Here is a 23,857-nt window from a genome sequence, read left to right on the forward strand (position 1 = left end):
GCAGCAGTGGGCCCAAACAGTAGTTGCACTATGTTATCCACTTCCTCTCTACCTGCTCCCATAGGTGGAAGGCCCCCAAGTGCAGCACTACTTCTGTGCAGTGGCTGGAATGAGCCTTTGAGTGACCCACCGGTGGGGTGGATCCCACTGCAGTGGTGGATACATATAACTTTCAAAAACTCTGCATGTAACTTGATTATTTTTCATTACGATAAAAGTATATATAGCTCAAAATATCTTTTGCGCCCCTAGAGTGTTTTCTGTGCCTGTTACTGTCCCACTGCAGTTTGAACCCAGGAAGAGAGATTCAAATCTTTAGCAAATGTATTAAAGAAACAACAGGTATATAAATTTACCTTTTCTTTTTTCCAAACCAAGCTGGCATTTTTACCATGCAGTGCCAAAGGGTAGTCTGGAATATATTCTGAGGTTTCAGGCGATAGTCTGGATACGGAGTCATTCCAGGCATGCACTCACAAGACTCTGCAACGCAGTGTGGTCACCTGAGTGTCTTTGGGTTGCTCTGAAGTTGGCCCTAGACAAAAGATAATGGATATGAGGAGGGTGAAGTAAGTATTAAGCATGTTTCAATATATTTCAAAAGCCTAGATGTATGATCTAAGGTAGAATACATTTTCTTCCTGCTGTTGGCAAAAACAAATCAGATGCATGAAAATATGAGGACCAATCCCTCATCTTCCAACAGACTTTTAGAGAGAGAAGTGTAATTTTTTTACAGTTAACAGATTGGTTTATGAAAAATAAAGGCATGAAAAACTTATTCTCGGACTTAAATCAAGTGTTTATCAATAAGTATTCTCTCTGACTCTGAGCCTTTCAGTTCCTTTCTCATTTAATTTTTTAAATCAACACAAAAATGTCAATGGTGCACTTTACATCATTCCCAATGGACGCCCTAGAGCAAATACATTTCAACACAATGGACTCAAAGAAAAATTATGAACATAATTCTGAATTACAACTGTTGTGAGCCACAAAAAACAACTATTTTAGTGATGGCTGATGATTCTCAGCTGAGCTATGTTGAAATTTAGCATTTTACAAAAACTTTCTGAGAAAGTAAAATTTCTGATGACATCTTGTATGCTGAATTTATCTCCCCCATAGGGATTGAAAGTCAGAGTTGGATGTCATAGAAATAGTGCCAATATGGTGGTTATTTTATTGCCTAAATCAAAAGATTATTACTCCTGGAGTATGTATTTCACGCTTTCAGGTTTTTAAATGACGAGATCTATTTTTTCCAATTATATTTTCAAGTGTGCGAAAACGCGATGGCTAAGTATGAATGCTGGGAAAAGCATGTGTGATGTCATTTTGGTTCCAGCTGCCACTGTGTGAGGCCACCTTGGTGTGAGGCAATGAGCTGCCACGATGTAGGCTGCTTGGGGGTACCACAGTATCCTGCTAGCATTGGAATGAGGAAGATTTGTTTTATTCATTATTAATTGCATATCTTTCCCTTGCATTCACTGAATCTTTTAATGAATTGTGATTTTTTGTCTGAGGGAATAGACTTTTTGAAAGGTGGAATGGGGATTTATGGGCGAGAGGAGTCTTAAGCCAGAAAAGAAAAACAGATGGTTAAGCTGGGAGTGGCTTTGGAACTGTAAGGATGGATTAAGTTTAAAGTGCTTGGCGGTCCTCAGCCTCTTCACTTCTCAAAGACTCCCTGTCAGGCAGTGGGGAATCCAGAGAGGGGCTAGGGGAGGGTTGGAGGCTCCCTCTGGGATGTCCAATTTAAACTAGTTAAAATGGTGGCTTTCTTAGTTGCCCCACCACTGCTGGGAGGGTACCTATCCCCCAGGGTAGGGGCGCAGCCAGGAATTAAGGCTAGTGGGAGTTTTAGGTGCAAAACACTTGGGTGTCTGAGGGTGTGGAATACCCGCCAGGGTAAGGGGGAGTTGCGGGGGCCCTCCCCTAAAAAAAGTTTTCATATAAATGGGTCAAAATGGTGAGTTTTGCGGCCTTATGAGGGATATTTTATTAGTATTTACACTCTTCTATGAGTAATATTAATCCAATTAAGTGAAATGGATCAAACTTCAAAATTTCTCTGAGCTCTGGGGGGGGTTTTATCCCCCAAAACCCCGACCCTCGCTGCGCCACTGCCTCAGAGGGGTGTACTGGGCAGTGATTGGAATTATTCTGATCGGTTTTCATTCCGAAAGGTTGATTCCAATTGGCTGCAACACGTTCAGCCTTTGTTATTTTCGAAAATTTGAAATTTGAAACTCTCACTGCTGGGGCTCATATCGTCATCAGGAAGATAATTTTCAAACTCAACAGATTCTGATCGCATTCATAACTAATCGGAATCAACCTTTTGGAATGAAAATGGGGATAATTCCAATCAGTGTCAAGCACAACCCTCCCATTCCACCCACCTCATCTGAACACCTCTTTTTTTGCATTTGCCCTATTCTTGCAGCAAGGGCGGGATCTTCCAGAGGATGAGAGAGTCAAACTGGAGAGGTTGATGATGGACAAGGGGAGGCCAGTCATAAGATACCTGACAGAGGGCCATGGGGAAGGGGAGACGTTAAGGATTCTATTGCAAGCATTAATTTAATATGTAGATTTCTATAGACTTTAGGTTTTAAAGAGAATTTCCTTGCCAGTTCAAGTAGTGAACCTACCTTAATTTTTCTGGTAACCCAAAAGCAAAAATGCCAAATTAATATTATTTATAAATAGCTGAAGCATAAAATTACAATCTTAACAAACCTTTTTGAGTAAAAATATAACTCATAGAAGCTCTGGCACAATAGTCATATGTGCGATTTATCACAAGCTGATATCTAATGAACAATGACTACTAAGGGTATAATCAAGCAGTGAAGATATTGGGGGCTGCGAAGGCAAGTACCTCCCCTGTAATTTCAAAGAAAAATGATGGCCATTAATGTGTACCATCTGCTGCAACTTTTTAGTTTAATAGCTCTGCATACGTGACTAATTTTGTGTGATCTTTTTAAAATTACAATTTTTGCCAATTATATTTCCATTCGCTTATTATATCATCAATAATGCAATCACTCATCTTATTTGTTGACGAAACACATTTTCTCTCAATGTACTAATTACTTGCACTGATGCTCTTTCAACTGATTTCTTGTCTATAAATAAAGCAGCTTCAAAACACAATGGTATGCACTTAACGACTGGTTCTCCAGAATAGATTTATACCATAAAGTGAGGGTCTACCACATGCATATAAATTCTTCAGAGGTACCTAATTGTGGATTTTTATAAAGGGTGTTGCATACTCTCCAGGATAACAGTTCCCTAAATTCATTGATCTTCACCCTTCGACTGGAGGAATATTTTTATTTATTTTGCATGCTGACTACCAGAAAAAGTTTTTTTTTAATTTTGATCTTTGCTTGATTAATTGCAGAATAATAAAAATAATGGCTGGATGCTTTGGGGAGCATGATCAAAGAAGAGGACGAGATGAAAAAGGGTAGATACACAGAGCAGAGTGAGACAGATGGTAGGAGAGAGAATGAAATTAACACAGGAAGAGAACATTGAAACTATGGGGAGATGAACAACAATATCAGGGATGGCAATAGACACTAAACCAAAGGTAATACCAGTAAAATTTCAATAGTTCTGTTTCTAGGAGCGAAATATAGAAACGAAATGAAATGGATTTAAACTCGGGGAGCTAAACTCAGGGTCAAAACAAAATCGGAGTCAAAACTACTTGTGGTCGAAACCAAACTCCGACTCTGGGATGAAATGAAATGCAGATAATGTTTCGCACTGGAGGGACCACAGGCTTCACCTTCGAACAGTTAAGTTTTGACCCACACACCAAGTATGAAGTATGGTTGAATGAAGTATAGGCTTGGCCTACGGCCATTAGATGCATGGGACACTCATATTTTTTACTACTAACGGGAGAATGGTGAACACAAACTGGTCATTTGATTTTTAAACTCAATATTTTAACCTTTCCACACATATGTTAAACGTAATGGGTGGAAACTATTCCCTCTTATCCCCCTCCATCCCACTTCTGGGATTGAAACTTAACTATGAGCTGCAGAGTTTCAATTAATTTAGTTTCGTTTCTGTCATAAATTTTCATCCCAGGTCATAAATAAACTCCTTGGTGATTTTAATTTCGTGAGGGAATCAAACTATACCTAGGCCTTGTATTTTCGTTTCCCTCCGGGTCGAAATGAAATATTTTCGTTTTGTTTCACCTGCCATCCCTGAACAAGATATGAGGACATCCCGCACAGCCAACCATCTTGGGCCCATGTTGTCTACACAAAGCAACCCCGCATCCACCACTCCACAAAACTCAGCATGGGCTATCCCACCACATTCATACTTGTCAATAGGTTCATAAATATTTCACAACTCAGCACATGGTTTCATCATTTCACAGCACAGGTTTATAGTTTTGTGGAGCAGCCAACATGGATTTTATAAGAGAACCCCATATTGAGCCCATTTTGGCTATTTGTCAGACTGCTGATATCGACTATAAATTTATTTCTCATTCTCGCCAATATTCATCCAATATAGGGTAATGAGGATGGGCATGATTTTCATTGGAATCTGAACAACGAAATGGAGTGGGGTAGCAGGCTGTCCCATATCTGTTCCTGTCTACCAGAATAGTTGAATCAAATTTGTCATTTAACCCTTAACATTAAGCAGCGATTAAGTAGCCATCCCTCAAGGAAGAGAAGGAAGGAATGCCCTCCTTTTTTCTAGCAGCAAAATCCAAGAATAATGAAAGTAGTGAGATTAGGGTGTGCTTAGTCCCCCATTATTTTCAATAAATATTTTCATCGAGAAAGCTATCAATGACATCAAAGAGGAAAGCACCAGGAGTAAAAATAATCAATTAAAAAATTAGCATCCTGCAATTAGCCAATGGCACGGTAGTAATAGGAAAGACAGGGAGGGCTCTGATGAAAATTTCAATTAGGTAATATGTAAAATAAAATTCCCGGGAGTAAGCTGAAACTCAATGCAAAGAAAACAAAGACACTGGTATCACAGAGTAACTCTATGCTGGTATGCAGCATAAGAGAAGAGGCAACCAATGTTAATCTAAGAAACCATAAACTTAGAGAGATAAAGAAGTTCTGCCATAAGGTTAGCTGAGTGACGAGAGATGGACAAGGCAGGAAGGACAGAGTTAATAGAATAGTCTAAGCTAAGAGGCGTTTTTTTTAAAAAAAAAAAGGAGTCTCCTTGGAACTGGGAATATAAGCCTTATTCATTCCAGGAACCAATGCATTAGGACTTACATGTGTTACTCATGATAGTGATGCATGGACAATAACATAGCAGAAAAGTCAAGATTGGAAGCATTCAAAATGATGTGTCATAGAAGAATGATGAAGATAAATCGTGAGAGTAATGCAGAATTTTGAGGAAGAATGGGAGAGAAGACAACTCACTTGAAAACTAGGGGATGAAGATGGGACAATTTTTGGGCCACATCATGAGACATGATTCCCTGATAAAATCAATCATTGAGGGACAGGTGGAATAAAAGAAAGGCAAAGTCCTAGGATGAGATATACATATGTATATAGATCAGGTGATGAGGGACTTAAAACAGTGGAATAATGTAAGTGTTCAAAGATTAGCTGATGGGAGAAATGAGAAAAGAGATGTGTCAAACCAATCTTCGGATTGATGACTCATGATGAAGACAATGACGAAAGGATATAAGACATTCAGCCAAAACATAAGAGGGATCATTTATTTTTAAGCACTTAGACGAATAAACATAAAAAATGAGAGCCTTTTTACATACTTATCAAGTACTCATACTTTCACGTACTTCAAGCTCTTCTGCTGCGCGAATGGTGCTCAACTCGGTGAAACGAAGAGAGATCATATCCACCTCCTCTTTAGCATTAGCACAAGTTGGCAAAACACCACCAGTGACCAGAGGAAGAAGTTGGGAGACAATGCAGTAAATGAGTAACCAAGTAAGAAGTCCTTCCCAGGTTGGCATATGCCCAAATATTTGGGGTTCTGTGATAGAGATCCAAGGTAGAGATCAGCAGAGAGTAGAGCCACAAGTAATCAGAGCAGGTGGAACAACATAATGCTGGTGAGACGATTTGGTAGCAGCAACACATACCAATTATGTGACATCTAAGTTCATAGTTGAAATTTCTCCACCGTGCAGTTCATAGGTAACTTTCCCTCTTTTATTACTCATGATAGAACCGTGTCAAACTTTAATGGGAGGGATAGTTTTCATGAAAGGAGATTCTCTCCTCTTCCCTGGGCAATATGCATGTATGTTGTGTATGTACTGCATGTGATTTGTATGTACTGAATCTATGCATGTGATATGTACTGTTGAAAGGCTAATGTCAGTCTAGAATGGATGACCACTAGGCATGTTTGACAATGCACCAATCACTAATGAGTCATTTTAGAATGTTTTATTTACAGAAAACTAAAAGGTGTTCTTCCACCAAGTTAGGTTTGAGGTTGGAGGCTAGGGTGTTAAATTCTCACTCAGTGCATCCAAGTTCAAATCCTGGTGGTGTCAGAGATTTTTCAGAGATTCCTGCTTGAGAGCTTTGTGGATAATACTTCAAAGACCACTTCATCCCCTGGATGGGACACTGAACTGTGGTCCCCACGGCAGATTTCAGGCTAATGCCAATGCCAGGTTTCTCAAAGGAAACCCAAAGATGACATCCAGAATTTACTCCAAGATAGAGACTCTACACTAGATAGCAGATACTAAATTAAATAAAGACACAATATTTACCACCCAGAGCATTAAAAAATCCTCACAATACGCAGTAATTATCACGAATTTAACACACCCTACGCTCCTCAGAATTTGACCCATCGCACTCGTTAACATCTGCCACTTCCTTAGTGACTTAAATATTTATGGTAAATAAAGATAAAAGACAGAAAAAAATAAACGTCACTCTAGGACGTAGCCAGCAGGGAAGAGGGGAATCAAAGGGTTCAGGATATATTTTAAGGAGTAAGGTGCACGACCTACTACATATTTTTTAAAAATTTCCCCTAAACGCTAATCCTCTCAAAATGAACTCATTTCCAAGAAAATTTTCTGGCTTCGTCTTTGGCGTCAGTTAATTTCTTATGGAAACACTATTAGAATATATCGCGATATGGCAAATTCATTTTTACGGAATCCGTACCGTGGCCGCAAAAACTTCCAAGTGGGTGGGATACCACGGAAGAGATCCATGATTCTTAAACCCCAAGTTTGAGTACCTTTCCCAAGACAAGCTGAACACTATTCCGATTCAACCAGATGGCTCTCTCTATTCTCACGCTCCAACTCCGGCCGATGTGATAATCACTATGTCACACACAAGCGCACTTACGCTATGAGGCGGGAATTCTTTTCAGACCGTCCTCTAAACTTTCTCCGATGACGACGACACTTCGTGAAAGAACAAGAGCGGCGGAGTGTTTCCGTGTGTCGTTCGCAGCGATATACAGTCAGCTGGTTGCTTTCACTCCGTGGATTGATAGGGTTGAGCCAAGTTCGGAGTAATCGCGGAGATATGCATGCATAAACACCGGTTCAAAAATTTCCTCTCTCTTCTTCCATTTGCGAACGGGGGGAAACCCTTCATCGCTATCACTGTCAATGGTGAAATTTCAGTTTTGAATTTGGGCTACCAAGGGGTCTGGAATTCCCCTAGGGTGAAGCGGCTGCTATTGTTTACTTAGAAATAAAAAATAAATCGTAGCCTTCAGGGGACGCGCTTGTTTTTGGAGTGGCACCAATTTTAACTTATTTTATTATCTTGGAATTGACAAGGTACATAAAGTAAAATCTTGCCAATGTTTACCCGCAATACAAATTTGAAAATTTTGCGTCGGAAATTTTTCATTTTCTTCGGCAATTTTTTGTATACATGAAATATAAACAATTGTTGACAAAGGCCTACTCTATTTACCCATAAATTTACCTACTCGGCACGGTGGTGGACCCAGAAAAAAGTCAGGGGGGCGCAAAAGATATCTTGAGGTACTTTACTTTTATTGTAATGAAAAAATAATCAAGTCACATGCAAAGTTTAAGAAAGTTTTATTTAAACTGAACATACACATATTCAAGACAATACCATTTTATGGTATAAAAAAGTTAAAATTGTGGTTCTGCAATGTTCGGCAATGCGGGCGGCCCCACAAGAGAGGGGAGGAACCATCAAGCCATGCATGAGAAAGCATTTTGTGATATGAAATAGGTAGGGGAACCCGGGGCGGAACGGGTTCAGCGATTTTTAAAGTGCGAAAAAAGGTGCTGCGCAAGCGGCAATAACTATATCTAGTCCTAAGACTAGTCATTAGTCAAGCAACACCATTCTGAAATAGCTATAGTTATTGCAGCTTTTTTTCGCACTGAAAAATCGCTTACCCCGTTCCTTCTCGGCAGGTAGCGGCTTCTCGTATACATCAAAATTGTAGGACATGTGTTTTATAATTTTATACTCCAGTGCTTATGGAATCGGTAGGTATCTTTCGCATTCTATTCGTTGAACAGAATTTTCGAAGATTTAGGAAGTAAACACATAACCAAATGCTTTGCGTAGCCCACTTCAACAACCTTAGTCGAGAGGGTAAAACGTCTCCATTATCATGCCTCAAAGCTACGAGAAGAAGGCTGTGAAATCGGGAGCAGTGGTACGCATAAAATAGGGGAGAAGGCACTCGATGGTTCTTTCGCGCGAGTCAGTCGGGCAATGACAATGAGGCCTCGAAAGACAAGACGGACTGGAGGTGCCCTCGGGAATTTCCCAGCGCAATCGTTGCGAGAACAAACCCCTTTCTAATTAGCATCTTTTCACTCGTCCTGAACTCTATGCTCCATTTACAGCGGCTTGGACGAGAATTTTTTTACTAGTGAGAACTTTCCATCCAGGCGAATTACCGGTGAAATTTCTCAGTTTTTGGTCCAAGTTCACCGGTAGCAGGTAAACATTTCAATAACTGATTGGCAAATTATAATTTTATTCGATTTTCATACGTATTTATTTATCAGTTCATTGACACTTCTACCAACTCCAGTGAAAACAGCAACTGATAAATTTCACTAGTTACTGATGGATAATATAAGTGTATTTATGGAATACTTTTTTATTTAATTAATTTTTATCTAATTTATATGATACTTTTTTCAAAGGACTATTATGCAATTTCACGGATAAAAATATGCATATGAATTATTTTCAGGGGATAGGTTCAAGTAGTAATCGGCAGCCGATCTATGGAAAAATGTTTGAAAACAAAAACATCAAAAGAGGTAAAATATCATCGTAAGAGGCATAATATATAAAATAAACAAACAAAAACATTAATATTGTTACGATCATTTCTCAGGCGTTCAATAAACCAGTTTCCCCCAAATACGGCTCCCATAATTGCTTAGGCTACTGCGAAATTTTCTTTCCCCGTGAATTTATGATGGCTGTTAGAGATGAATGTGGTCCATGCAACTTGACATATACACAAGGCAGCGTGCACACGTACGGACAATACACAACAATTGCAAGGCTAAAGCCCTAAGTTTGAACAATATGATGTTTGATGAAGACCAGTCATAGGGTCTTTTTCCCCGAGTTATTATGGAGACTATAGTGGTGAAGGTGGCCAGGGGCGCAGCCAGGAATTAAGGCTGGGGGGGTTTAGGAGCAACTAATACCGGGGTGTGTGGGGGTATGGAATACCCACCAGGATAAGCGGTAGGTGCGAGTTGATGCGTAGTTTTCCGCGGCGTTGTCTAGATGATGTCTCCATGTTTCTGGGTTTCACCGCGTGGATTTTCTTTGTGACGACGTATTCATGTTTTCAGAGAAGACGGCTACCCTCTCCACAGCTCGTGGAAGAGGGTCATACGAGAGAAAAGAAGGTGGACCAATCAGCATCCAGCATGAAAAATTGGCGCCAAAAATGAACTATATAAGTCACCAAAAATTGAATCCCGACATTGACCTGAAGACGCCGGTTGGAATACCGGAGAAACTGTCGTCACAAAAAAATCCACGCGGTAAAACCCAGAAACACGGTAGGTGCGAGATTAATAAATTGAGGAATTTTGAGATAAACGGTTCAAAATGGTGAGTTTTACGGCTTTCTGAGGGATATTTTATTTATCCTTACACTATTCTATTAGTAATATCAATCAAATTAAGTAAAATGAGTTAAACTTAAATATTTCTCTGAGCTCTGGGGAGGGTTTTAACCCTCAAAAACCCCCCCTCGCTGTGCCACTGAAGGTGGCATATGCTTCCCTATGTGCAGCACTACAAGGCAGCATGCACACCTAACACTACCAGCACTACAATTCCAAGGCTGAGGCGGAACTTAGTACACTGTGATGCTTGATGAGGACAAGCTATAGAAAAACAGCTTGTGCTATCTAGAGGCAAACCTTTACCGAGTGACCCGCAAGTGCACACGTAAAGGGGAAAATAATCACTTGCCATCTCCTGGAATCGAACCGAGATCCCCTGAATTGGGGCATAGTACTCTAACCACTTGGGGAATTTTTATTTTTTATTCAATTTCAATATTTATGTTTTATTCAATAAACGATGCATTTTATGGAGATTTAGGTTAATTTAAACGTTGATTTAATGTCATTGATTTTTTTTCAAAATTGACAAGTTAACCCCATATATATTGTAAATGACAATTCCTTCATAAAAAACGAGAGATAATTTTTTGCGGGCAATTTTACCTAGTTTGATTTTTATCCTTGCATTGTCTCACTAAAGTTACGGTTTTTTTAGTTATTCGCGAAAAAGGTAAAAAGTCACATTTATAGGGGGACTAAAAACCGCTCATTCCCCGGGATCGTGAGGTATTTAAGTGGGTTGTTCATGAGGATCAGCCCAACTGCTGTGAAAAGTTATGACTGCGCAACTTATTTTCCCTAAAAAAAAATGGTGACTGGCCTCAAGAGAGGGTAATAATAGTGATACCGAAAGAAGCGGGGGATGCAAAGCGCAAAGGCGAGCATGGATTAACGCCTAATCTATCCGGCGAACAGATTTCTGACCTTGCCGTGCCCTTAATTCAGTACCCAAACAGCGCTTTAAATGTTTCTCAATATCTTTTTCGCCAGGTTTTTGAACCTGGGCCGTGGGAAGTCAGCAATCTAACCACCGTCTCAAACCCCATGCTTCTCTATTCTTTTTCAGCCGAATTCATAAATTTAAGAAATATAATATGGCTGAGAATATAGCATTTTCTTCGAGCATTATTTTCAAGCACATTTCACAGTAAATAAATTCCTATTGGACTTCAAGACCCAAAATAGTCCATTTACAACCATTCAATGGTCATTTCTAATTTTATATTATCAGTCCCAAGGGTATCATGATTCTGTGGAAGTTGGAATACTCCGTAAAACCTCGTGGGCATACCCACAAAAGGCCTACCCAAATTGACTTTAAAAAGCTGAGACCCATTTAAAGTCAATATCTGGGCGGTTTATCTACAAAATGATAAAAATTCGAAGGCAAACTTGTAAAATTTTGAAAGAAAAATGTTCATATTCTATTCTATTCATATATAATTTCAGCGTTTCAAACAACTAAACAACGGCGCACTCGTGCAATTCACGGGCATGAAGATCTTCATTTCCGGTTACTAACGCGTCAGTCGTAACCTCAAATTAAGAACTTCGTAGCGCACCGCGGAAATCTCTGTTCTCACATAATTCACAAACTTTTCGAGAGAATAATGATTAGTAGGCAATAACAGAGTTGGCGAGTAAGGCATCAACTATTCGCAATCGCTCTCACAAGATCATGGCCATGAAATCATAAATTTTCTTGGATATTACACAATTACTTATACCACTTCTTTTTTACAGAGCGCGACCCGGGTTTCGATGAATTATAATCATCTTCAGGCGCAAATTAAAAAATCCGGCGCTCTGTAAAAAAGAAGTGGTATAAGTAATTGTGTAACACCCAAGAAAACTTATAGTGGAGTACCACAAAGTTAATCATGAGTTAGTGAATTTTGTTCATGAAATCATATTTTTTTACCGACGGTATTTATTTATTGTTTTAATTTTATATCCATAATTTACCCCGAGATAACTTGGTACATGAGATATTTGATCGCTTCCACAATTGTATTTACCGGGAGCAATTTCAGTAATTAAAGTAGAAAAATACAGCTAACGTTAAAGTAATACGACTAACTTTCATGTGTTTTGTTTCTTCATTTCCCTTGGCTTTCTCGAAAAACCTCGTGGGCATACCCCCAGAAGGCTAAGCGAAGGTCAAGAACATTTCCACTATTGACAAAAAGTCTGTTTGGTTCACGAGCACTTCTGTGCACTACTCGTTCCTTCCTCCCGACTCCAAAGAGAAGTCGAGAACCTCGGAAGGTTGCTGGGAACTGTTTTCGTGTGCGGTGTATGGGAAAATTTGTCAGGATTGAGCAAGAGAGCAGCAACCTTCAACGAAATAGTGACATCCGGATCGCGCAGAAGGTTAAGACTAAACTGGGAGTGAAAAATTCAGTAAATCTGTATAATAACTGAATCAAAATAAAGAAAAACGACAAATTATTTTTCTACGTATTTTTAAATGTATTACTTGTAGTTAAAATCTCTTAGTCCAAGTTTTCGCTGAGGTGACTGGTGCGTAGTTGCCACTATGCATAGGCTTGAGCAAGGCCGGATTTGGGATGCCGGTGGCCCACTGTTTCAAGATGTTGCAATTTGTAACGTAATAACAGGAAATGCAAGTAACCCAATTTTCCATTTATTAACGTCAATGTTGATGACTAGTTGTCAGCCAAAAACAACGCAGCTTCACCTCGTATCCCCTCATAATTGATGTCTTTTCTTCTGTGTTTTTCCGATTTTGTGAGATTTGCCTCTATATTGGAGGAAGGCCCAGGCTTTTTGGATGGTCATAGGTTGATGGGTAGCTCAGGGCCCGGGTCCCTGGCCCCCCCCCCTTTGACCCGGCCCAGGGGTTGAATTTAACTTAGAATTTATACCCTTCTTGGTGAGGCATATAGATATGAGCGAAGATATTGAGTTTCAATGATTTATTATTTAATACATTTTGCCTTTATACGTAAATTTATGGATCATTACTTGAACTTTGCTTTAAATCATTTGTGATTTTATTTCTTCTGAACCTATAATAAATGATAATTGACGCATAAAAAGATATCCTGGCGCGTTTAGGATAACAAATACTTAATGCGTACCAATTCCTATTATTCATTACTCTAATTAATAACAGAGGCTAATGTTATGTTTTGAAAAACAAAAGTTGCTTGACGCTAATTATTAATTCTCTATTAAATCAGCCACACCGTTTAAAGACCACAGCCATGCATTAGTTCGCTGCCTCGAGATCTTTCAGAGACTACCCGATCTTTGCTTGAGTGCTTTGTGGAGGGTACATAAAATATTACACTTCGCCCGTCACATGGAACGTCAGACCGTGGTCCCCTTTACGCATTTTGTCGCGAGAAGTCTAATGGTGACGCCAGGTTTCTCTCCACCCTTCCCTTTCTATCCTTCCCTCGTGGCGAAAATAACCTTAGCGATTCTTAATATGCGAAAATGTTCTACAAATATTAATTTAACTATACTAGTTCCATATTTTTTTCAAGTGGAGGCTAAACACTCATCCAAGCCTATCCAAAGTATACCCACACCCAGCCTTAAATTTTACTACCTTTCAGCCTAAAAATGAGTCACCAATAGTATTAATATATTCCATGTGCCATTAGTACTGAGTCCCAGAGAACAAGATTGGTAATACATCTCTGAGCCCATCAGTCACGCCGGTGATCTCCAATTCGCATTCACAAAAAAGGAAATAATTCTCGATAGAGACCCCGAATTTTTTAACCACTAGTCCTCACACTATATCCAAATTGGACCACGCCTCAAAAGAAAATCCGATGTCTTGGAAGCTCAGTCGATCATTAGAGAGATCCTGAGTCTCCTGATGTGTGAAATTAATATTTGTAACCACACCCATTCCCCATGGGGACCTTGTCTGAGTCTCTCAGGTTCCAAAGCCGCAAAGGAATACCCCAGCGCCGAGGTCAGAAGACCCCTCCCGGATGAGAACCCGGAACCTTCCGCCCGGTGAAGTAATGCCTTCCCTTCTTTAATCACATGCGGACGATTTGTGACTTTGTAAGGGGGGAAAACCAAATGAAATGCGAAAACTGTTGAAAGATACCCGGAGATTTAAAAAAAATCGGACTGCCCGAGGAGATGTAAACAGATGAAAACTTTCTCGAAAATACGCACTAAATTATGAACAATGACACCACAAGGTTATAATGCTTTAAGTGCTGTTGTTCAAGTGCTCCCCGGGTTCAACTAACATCAAAGAAAGATATTGAAACTTAAAGGAATTAATTAAAATAAATAAATTGGCTGCAAATTATAACAGTATATTTATATAAAATCTAAAAGAATAATTATACACAATAAAAAAGTAAATTCATGATTTGTGCTAACATGCAGAGGTTGGGTCATTACTTTTCTGCTAAATAAATAAACGCATTTGAAAGCTGCTGTAGGATATTTGCATAGAGCACTTTACCTATAATCCCGGACTGTCTTGTCTTACCTATTTTTACGTCAAATAATCGGCCGAGATACTCAATTGCAAAACCATGGCCTTCTGGACAATGCCTGACAGTAAGAAAGCACAAAATTGAGATTCAAATGTGAAGAAATATTTCCCGGAGAAACATTAATCGGGTTCATTTCGTACAACTTCTTGAGTTCTAAGAAAAAAAATCTATTTATTTCATTAACACCGAGAAAATGTGACACGAAATTGTCGCAAAATTGAAGCTCCAAGCGAATTTGGAACTCACTAGAAACTTGACGGTAATTAATGATAAAATATACCCGAGCAAAAAAATTATTGCAGCATATTCGTTTTCAGATTCGTAAATTCATGTTTTGAACAAAAGTGAAGAAATAGAGCTTTTACTTTCCTGTCAAAGAAATAAAGGCATTTAATAACAATTGTAAGATATTTAGAACGTAAAGTCAGTCTGAGAACAGATACCGGTGGTACTGGAACCCTGCCTAACAACTGATAACCTGAAATCAGCCACAGGGAACACATGTTAGCCTCGCACGGGTGAATTTCAAGGTTGGTGACCACAAGCCTGAAATCGGGCTTCTTGACCGAAATTCCGAAAACTTGAATTGGTATCCGCCCAGTTTTTTGCTTTATGTTTTTTGTAGATATACACGTGGGGTTGCGTCCATATCTACCAAAGCACGTGATTTCTTTCTATGGTGGTTATTGATTTCAAATATTATCTATTAAGAAAACCAGATATTATTTTAAAGGTTTCCTAAAAAAGTAAAGTAAATAAGTACATTTAAAAATCAAATAAACTTGTCGTCTTACATAACTCATATGTATCGGCATAAAAATGGAGACATAAGTTTTACAAAATTAATCTTCTGCCGATTTTTTTGGAACAAAATGCATATTTGGAATTATCCTTGGAACAAAGAGTATTTTCCTCCATGTTGTGAGCGGTGAAGAAATTTAGCCTTCAAGAAAAAGGGCATCATTTGAAGCTATTTGAACTATGGATCACAAAAATAAAGCTTATAACGAGTGTATACACTACCAAATAAGTTACATGCAGTCAAATTATGTGGCTAATAACATACGGTAGTGGTTGACTTCAGGGGCGCAGCTAGGAATTAAGGCTGGGGGGGGTTTAGGTGCATCTAATACTGGGGTGTATGGGGGCATGGAATACCCACCAGGATAAGCGAAATTAATGAATTGCGGAATTTTAAAATAAATGGTTCAAAATGGTGAGTTTTACGGCTTTCTGAGGGATATTTTATTAATCCTTATACTATTTTATTAGTAATATCAATCCAATTAAGTAAAATGGATTAAGCTTAAACATTTCTCTGAGCTCTGGTGTGGGGGGGGGGGGGGGTTAATCCCCCAAAACACCCCCTCGCTGCGCCACTGGTTGACCTAAATAGATGAACTAATGCTTAACTAGAGTACTAGTTACATACTGAAATTACCATAATTTTCCGTAACTCTTATTGTTGATTTCACCGCCTTTAAGGTCTTCAGGTTAAATGTATCACACAAATACTGCACTAAATAATAGATGGCAGGAGAAAATTTTCTCGTTGTAACCAAATTGAGTTAAGAAAAGGAAATTGTAAAAAAAAGGAGAATGGTATAGTGCAGCAGAGGATAGAGAAGGTAGGACTCATTGTAACATGTCTATTTATCCACCGCCATAGCATATAAGAGTTACATATAGAGTCATTGGAAGATGGTCTAAAATTTAAGTAAGAGTTTGAAGAGCAATTGGAGAGTAATTTTTTACTCTTTTCTTAGTTTCATGGAACATCAAGCCATATTAGTTTAACACCGCCAGCGAAATTCTAAATATTTCATTGCAGTGAATGACTGATCTCAAACAACGAAGTGCATCTAACAATGGTAATATCTTTTTTAAGAGTTTAAAAAAACGAATCAATAGATGGTACCCATTCACCATCTATACACATTATTCTTGGAATTGCAAATAAATAAAGACTAAATAGCGAAAACTCGATTGCCATAAAGAGAAAAGTATTCATAGAATTTTAACGTGGACAGTATCGGAAACTCTACGGAGTTTCCTAAAGAACGTCAGAAATTTTTTCATGGTCATTCACACTTGGTGGACGAAGCCTCCAGCATTGAAGAGGAAGAGTGATTCCGGTAACCAAAAATGATGCGAATGAATTCTAAAATGTAAATAAACTCACTACGCTCAAGTATGACTTGAAGAATTAGTGTAAGACTTAAAAGAGAGTCATTGTTATCGGTGAATATATAATGGAAACTAATATATTAAAGTTTATTATTCAGCCATATCATTAGAATTACATATTTCCAAATATTAGTCAATATGCAGTGTTCTAAATGACCAGCTTTTTTGCGTATCAAAATAAGTCAGTGTGTTCAACAATTATGCTAGCTATTTTACAAAACGATATTTCTGGGATTCCTACTAAATAATAATCTATATATATAAAAGAAAGTCGAAAATCGTGTTAGTTAGAACACTTATAACTCGAGAACGGCTGCACCGATTTCAATGAGATTTGGTTCTTTGGATTCGTCTCAGGCGGGGTTAACATATAGGCCATTAAAAAAGGATAATTTCCCAAAAATAATTCATCTCTTTCCTATGGACATGCTTTTAGGAGTTATAGTAACACAACAATTGATAAGTCGGTCAAAACTACAAATTAAATAATTTGTTTTGTTTTTACCACTTTAATAACTGAATTTAGTAACAATATAACATTTTAATTACTAAATATATTCAAAATATTAATTAAATTGAAATTACATTTTTTAAATTTAATTCGAGCTGATTGTAAGCCCAGCCGTGGCCCAGCCAGCCCCATGACACTTCCTATCCCACTTCATTGGGAACCCATGGTCTTTTATTGAAGTCGTTTCCTCAACCTGCCGCACGTTTGCCGGGGCGGCGCCACGTATTCTGGAGGGCAAGAATTAGCGGGTAAGTTAATTTCCGCATTGTTGAGCGCATACTACAGGTGAGTGGAAATAGTCATTTTTGTAATTAATTAAGATTTAGTTATCATTTATTTTCGAATGTTAGTCTTCTGCATTATTTCCTTATTGTTCTACATTAATATTTCGTGGATATATATCGCGGATTTACTGAAAAAAGGAAAATGCCGTGGACGTGTGTGGTACCGCGTTGCACCACTGGTTATGGCCACAAGACTTCGGGGATTTCGCTTTTTAGAGTCCCCAAGGACCCTGAGAAGCGATGAAATAGCTGTACGATTCCTTTTTTTGGTGTGCTAAAGCTCCAAAATTTATACATATTTAAATTACAGGTTCTGCTGTTCCAGTGGTCAATGTCATTCACAGTGGAGGAATGAAGTAACACTGAGAAAATGTAAGATGTGCGACGGCTTTCATCAACTATTCATCATTCTCTCCTACTAAATTGAATCTCTTAGAATGATTAGTAATTAGAAATAGAAATTATAATTTACTATAGTAATAGAAAGAATTAATAGAAATGTTAAATTGTGAGTACTTAAAATTTATTTTTCATGACATTACCTTGCATTGATTGTATAAATAATCTCAGTTTCAATAGCATTGTGTAATCATTCTGGAAATGTAGATTTGATGTGTGTGTACATTATATAAGTTGGAAAAATGTGAATCGTTTTCATTCTTAATACCTCTTTCGATGATTTCTTTTAATGCAGCTGTTATCGATGGTGCGTGCAACTCTCATGAAAAGTACATTTACCGCGTATTAGCAGTATTAGCCTGTGATTTCTGTCGTACTACTCATCTTATTTTTGGGCGAGGGATAATATTAAAGATTTTCCAGCACCCGAAAATGATCATACCTCCGCAAATCCCTCGGATTATATCCATTGCACTGTTTTCGTGGAAGTTCATTCGGAAATTATTTGCAAAATCTCTTTCGTTCTTATCTTTCATATGGCATTTTACTTCCTTAAATCTCAAATTATTCCTTTGGTGAGTAGGCAAGCACCGTTATAAAATAGCCTTTAACGGTAATAATGGTACTTCCTGAAATTATTCACACTGTTCAACGATTAAATATGCCTATTCTATACCCGCAAAACGTCCCTAGGATAGAATCATTTTTTTAGGTTTGCTGTGCCCTGCCATTATTATTATCACTTGATCGAGACTCAGGAGATTAAAAACATTAACATACGTCACTTCATAAGAAGTATTTCACTTCGGCCTTGGTGAGAAGCCGTTTGCGTTTCTGATATTATATTTGTTAATAGTGTTTGAAAGCAAGGAATAACATCTATATTCTTATAAGGCCGTGGAAACATGCCGATGGGCTCAGAGGCAATGGTGCTTACGTAGCTTCTATGACAACTTATATTAACGTTTACCACAAGATAGCTATAAATAATTATTTCCTTAAAAATACCTTTCCTCACTACGTAAGGTTTTAACTGCTGACAATCTTTCGTTGTGGCTGTAACTGATTTTACAAAGGTATGGAAGCAGACGAAGCTGAAATCCAACGCCTTCCATTTGATTAATACTCACGTATGAGAACGATTTCTAGGTATTTTTCGCTATAAAATGTTAAGTGCATATGAACTTGTTAACTAGTAACCACTGTCGATGTGTTTATATTCATTTTTGTCATAAATTAGTTCATAATTACTGAAGTATCGTATACAGATACGTAGAAAACTTGCCCTTCAGGATAGGTGGCGCCCCTACCGGCCTCAACGGGAAACGGCTTCATTAAATGACCATGCCTGAACGGAGAGTGTCCAGACCTTCTCATATTCTAAGACCGTGGGCCCAGCTCGAGTTGACACTTCGCTACCGTGTTTGTAAACAAATCTCCAAGCAATTGTTGACAAACGGTAATGTCCGTGTTCCTGTCGAGGAATCGAGTAGTTTTAACTCATTTCCTTAGAATGATTGCAAATTAGTTTCAGCGGAAGGTGAGCTCATCAACAAAGAGTTCCAGAATATGATTGATCACCAAAAGAATCAAAGATGGTTGATTTAGTGAGCAAGAACGAAGATGTGGATGACTAAAACGAGGTAAATTCAAATAGTTCGTACTCTGCATGGATTCGAATCTTTTAAATGTGTAACAAATGAAGACGAAATCACCAACTATCTATTTGAATATTTTAAGTACTTGGACGTACCTGGCTTACCAAGGCACGATTTACAGAAAAATGTAGTTTCTGTGCTCATGATATTTCGAAGCCTAAACCAACCATAACTATCCAACGGAACGTGTTTGATCATTAACAAAATTGGTGATGAATGTGATTCACGCAACTTTACTCAAAGGAAAATTCAAAGGTTAGGAAGTCCTCATTCCGTAGATTCCATGATCTCAACTCATATGCCCTTTTGAGCTTAAACGTATTCAATTTACAATTCGTGTTGCATTCGTGATAACGATTAAAAAATCGCATGGTCATTCTTTCAGTTTTTGTGTTGTTTGTGCTCATGTGCTAATGAAAACCCATGATTTTCTCATGGTCAATTTAGCGTGCTATGTTCACGAGTCGATAAACCATCCTCTGTATTTCTTCCTTCGCTTAAAGTGCGTAGCTAGGATAGGGGGTTTTGGGCGCAGCTAATACCACGGGTCTGTAGGGTATAGAAAACTCGCTAAGGTAAGCGGGAAGTGTGGGGGCACTTCCCCCAGACATTTTTTAAGATAAATGGTTCAAAATAGTGGGTTTTGTGGCTGTGTGAATAGTTAAATATGTTTTGTTTGTTAGTCATCCGTCCCCCAAATATTAATAACAAAATCTTTCATAAAAAATTCTCTAAGCTCTTGGGGGGGGGGGTTTATCCCCCAAAACCTCCCCTCGCTGCGTCACTGCTTTGCTTCGCTATATTTATTTAGCTTAATCGGCTTTATCTTGTGCCTGATAACAAAACAAAAACTGTTGTTTCTCAGAAGGTGCTTGACGCAAGACATTAAACCCGAATGTGTAGGGCTCACCGTGGTGCGTTTACGCATGCAGTACGTTTACGCAGTGCATTTTTTCCAAACAGAGATACTAAAACTGACGCGTCTTAAGTCATTTAATGCGAATGCTGCTTCATAGGGGCTTTTCTTGCACGATTTTGAGCATCAGTCAAGCGTCGGTCTGGGGTCGTGTCAACCTGCCCCCTGAATGGGCCAAGTGTATGCAACAGACTTGGACCTAAAAACATTTTTTTACAGCTAATAACGCAAATAGCCAACAACTGAATGCGTATTATTTTTATTTCATGAACTGATTTATTAAACCACAATGCCCAAAATTTCTTAAGCTAAAACGTAAGAAAATTTGTTGAAAAAAATCCGCGTAAACGTGCTCCGATTCACCCTATGTAGATTCAATAAAGAAAATGTCTTTCTGACAAGCAATTTTGGTACTCATTTACGTAGTTTTATTGAAATTGTATCCTTATTTTAATATAATAAATTAAACATAATTAAAAACGATACAGCCGCTCTTGATTTATAAATGGTGTAAGTAAACTGTAAGTTCATTGATTGTTAGGCGGTACGAAGTTCGCCGGGTCAGCTAGTTTTCTATAAAATAGAAAAAGATGCTTCCAACTAAACGTTTGAAAAATATACGATTTTAGGGTTAATAATTCAAGGAGAAGTTTAGAAAATTTCACAAACCAAGAATGGCGAGAAATTATTGTGATCTCGTGAGTAACAGAGTCAGTGACGCGAGGGTGACAGAGGATCTCGGTTAAGATATACATGCAGATATTAAAAAAATGTACTAATATTTACTAAATGTCTTTGAAACATTTACATACAGGAAGTTCGAATGTCTCGGAATCAGTCTTGTTACATTTTCATGAATCGTACGCGAGTCGCAGTTCTGTTTTCGATTGTTCTGACTTCGAGGTCAAATGGTTCATTATGCTCAAGTCGCTTCTTGTTTACCACGTGCGTGCCGTCTTCATTGCGACTTACTGTAGCTCACCGTGACTCATATCGATGTGCATTTATTAGTGGAAACAAGGGTGTGGCCTGAGGGATGAGCATTTCATTAGCTGCACGGACAGTATTCTTTCAAATGATACAAAAAAATGCTCATGAAAAAGATTATCTAAAGCAATAACCATAGCGATTGACACTGGATGAGGCAAAACTCAAGTGATTTAAAAATTATGTGTGGCCCTACTGGGTGTTTTCCAAGGTATTCATATTTTTCCGTTTTTCAAATCCCTCCCCTACCAATCGCATATCAATCACCCCGAAACAACACGATCTGTGGTTTTAAAAACAGCTAACAATAGAAGTTCACGTACTTACATGGCCTGGATTGGCACAACCTACCTAGGTGGGACTCGAACCCGCGACCTTTGGTAGGCGAGGACTTATGCTCACCACCACTGAGGCAGACAATTGGTTGATGTTAGATTGGTAGAATTGGGTTGATTTGTTTGCTGTAATGCGGGAAACATAAACATATAAGTAAGGAAACAGTTCATCAGAACTTACATTTGGAGAATGTTTCTCTAGGGAAGTGAGGCATGAACAAGGACAGCCGCGGAGAAATCTAGGGTAGAGGCCTTCGAAATGTTGTGCTACAGAAGAATGATTGGATCGACCGAGTAAGTAACGAGAAAATCCTAAGAAGAATAGAAGTCTCATGAAAACCTTGACAAGAAGACGGAACAACCTTATAGGCCATATCATGAGGTATGATGGCCTGATGAAGACAATCGCGGAGTGACAAGTAGACGGCAAGAGCGGAAAAGGAAGACCTCGAATTAAATATATGTAAACAAGTAAAGAAGGATGTGGAAGAAAAGAAATACGTAAGTGTGAAAAATTAAGCTGATTAGAGAATTGAATAGAGAGCTGCGTAAAACCAATCTTAGGATTGTTGACCAGTGACAATGATGATGATGATGAATTAATGTTTCCCTTCCTTTGACCAAATTCGTTCAGTGAATTGCTATTTCAGGTTTGGGTGAACGAGCCCATTTCTGGCTCCATAAGTTCCCGCGGCCCGACAACGGTGACGCTGACTTGTTGACTCCGTGAAATCGTGCGCGTGGAAGGTTGCACCTTGTCATAAACTACGCACAATGGGAAGATTGATGCAAGTGCGGCGGGAAAAACCCACGAGGGGACACATAGGCGAGAGATGTTTACACTCTTCTCTCCGGAGAAGACAAATGAAAGCAACGCAATGCCCCCCCCCCCTTCGCTTCTCCCATTCTCTCTCTCTGTCTCGAATGTGCGCGTAATGTGACAATAACCGATAGTGGATTCACTCCAGGGGAGCCAAATAATAGATAAAACTATACCTGCGATGCACTATAGTATTCATCCCTCTTCTTTTATTACATGTTAAGGATGTTTTACCTAATGAAGCAGTTTACTATGTTGAGATTTTAGGGTGTGTCCACCATTCAGATCCTTTTTTGTTTCTAATCGAGATCTTATCAAATTGAGGCTCAATACATCTTGTTCAATGCATCAAGTTCTTAAAAAGTTACCGTGAAAATTATTTCATGACTGTTTATTAAACACTTTTTGCCGCCAGAAAAATAAGAGGGAGGAAATTGTGACAATCGTAATGGAGATGATGGTTTTTGGGCCAAGGGGAAAGTAGAGGTAGAGAGTTTTCTGTATTAAAATTATCGGAAATAACAATTTCAATGACATAGTGCACGTTTTATTAATACAATCTGCCCTTAGTGTGAGTGATCATGAAAAAAATATGCTTTCAAATAGCACTAAACAGAACCGCATCCTGGCTATACTGTTACTGAACTGCTTCTGTCATTTTTGTTGCAGTGTCAAGGAATACTCATGACCGTGATGGAAAAAAAATAGTGAGCTGAAAAGGAGGAGGAGGAGAGGATGAATAGATTGAATGGAAAGAGTAAGGAAGAAGTTTAGTCGGAGACCAGAGGCTTTCTTGTTAGAAGTTAAAGAATGACTCTTTTAGTTCCATGGTAATCGATATTCAGCTATAGTGTACCGAGTTATTACAATTAGCATTTCGACATCCGTTTCTCATGCCATACTAAGCGTACTCTTTGACCCATACGTTCATCCATAATTTTGCCAAGCTCTCATTAGGGGGTGGCATTAGCCAAAAAGGCCGCTTACCTCAGGTGGGATTCGAACAGGTAGTTTTTCAGGCCATCAAAAAAGGCGAGAGTGTCAAAATATTTTACTGAGATATCTAAACTCAAACTTTGGATGCTAATATGATGTTATTCGGTACTTAGAA

General features: G+C 38.6%; 1 protein-coding gene across 2 annotated transcripts in view; it reads right to left on the reverse strand.

Moving 5' to 3' along the window:
- Positions 1 to 23,857, reverse strand: part of LOC124157694 (vacuolar protein sorting-associated protein 54) — a 94,578-nt gene that overhangs the window by 36,896 nt on the left and 33,825 nt on the right. For both annotated transcript variants that reach the window (XM_046532640.1, XM_046532641.1), the window contains exon 2: positions 357 to 535. In XM_046532640.1, the coding sequence (XP_046388596.1) occupies positions 357 to 469 (113 nt within the window). In that variant the 5' untranslated portion in view covers positions 470 to 535. The remainder of the gene's footprint in view (positions 1 to 356; positions 536 to 23,857) is intronic.

This window comes from Ischnura elegans, chromosome 4 (assembly GCF_921293095.1).
Source record: "Ischnura elegans chromosome 4, ioIscEleg1.1, whole genome shotgun sequence".
NCBI lineage: Eukaryota > Metazoa > Arthropoda > Insecta > Odonata > Coenagrionidae > Ischnura > Ischnura elegans.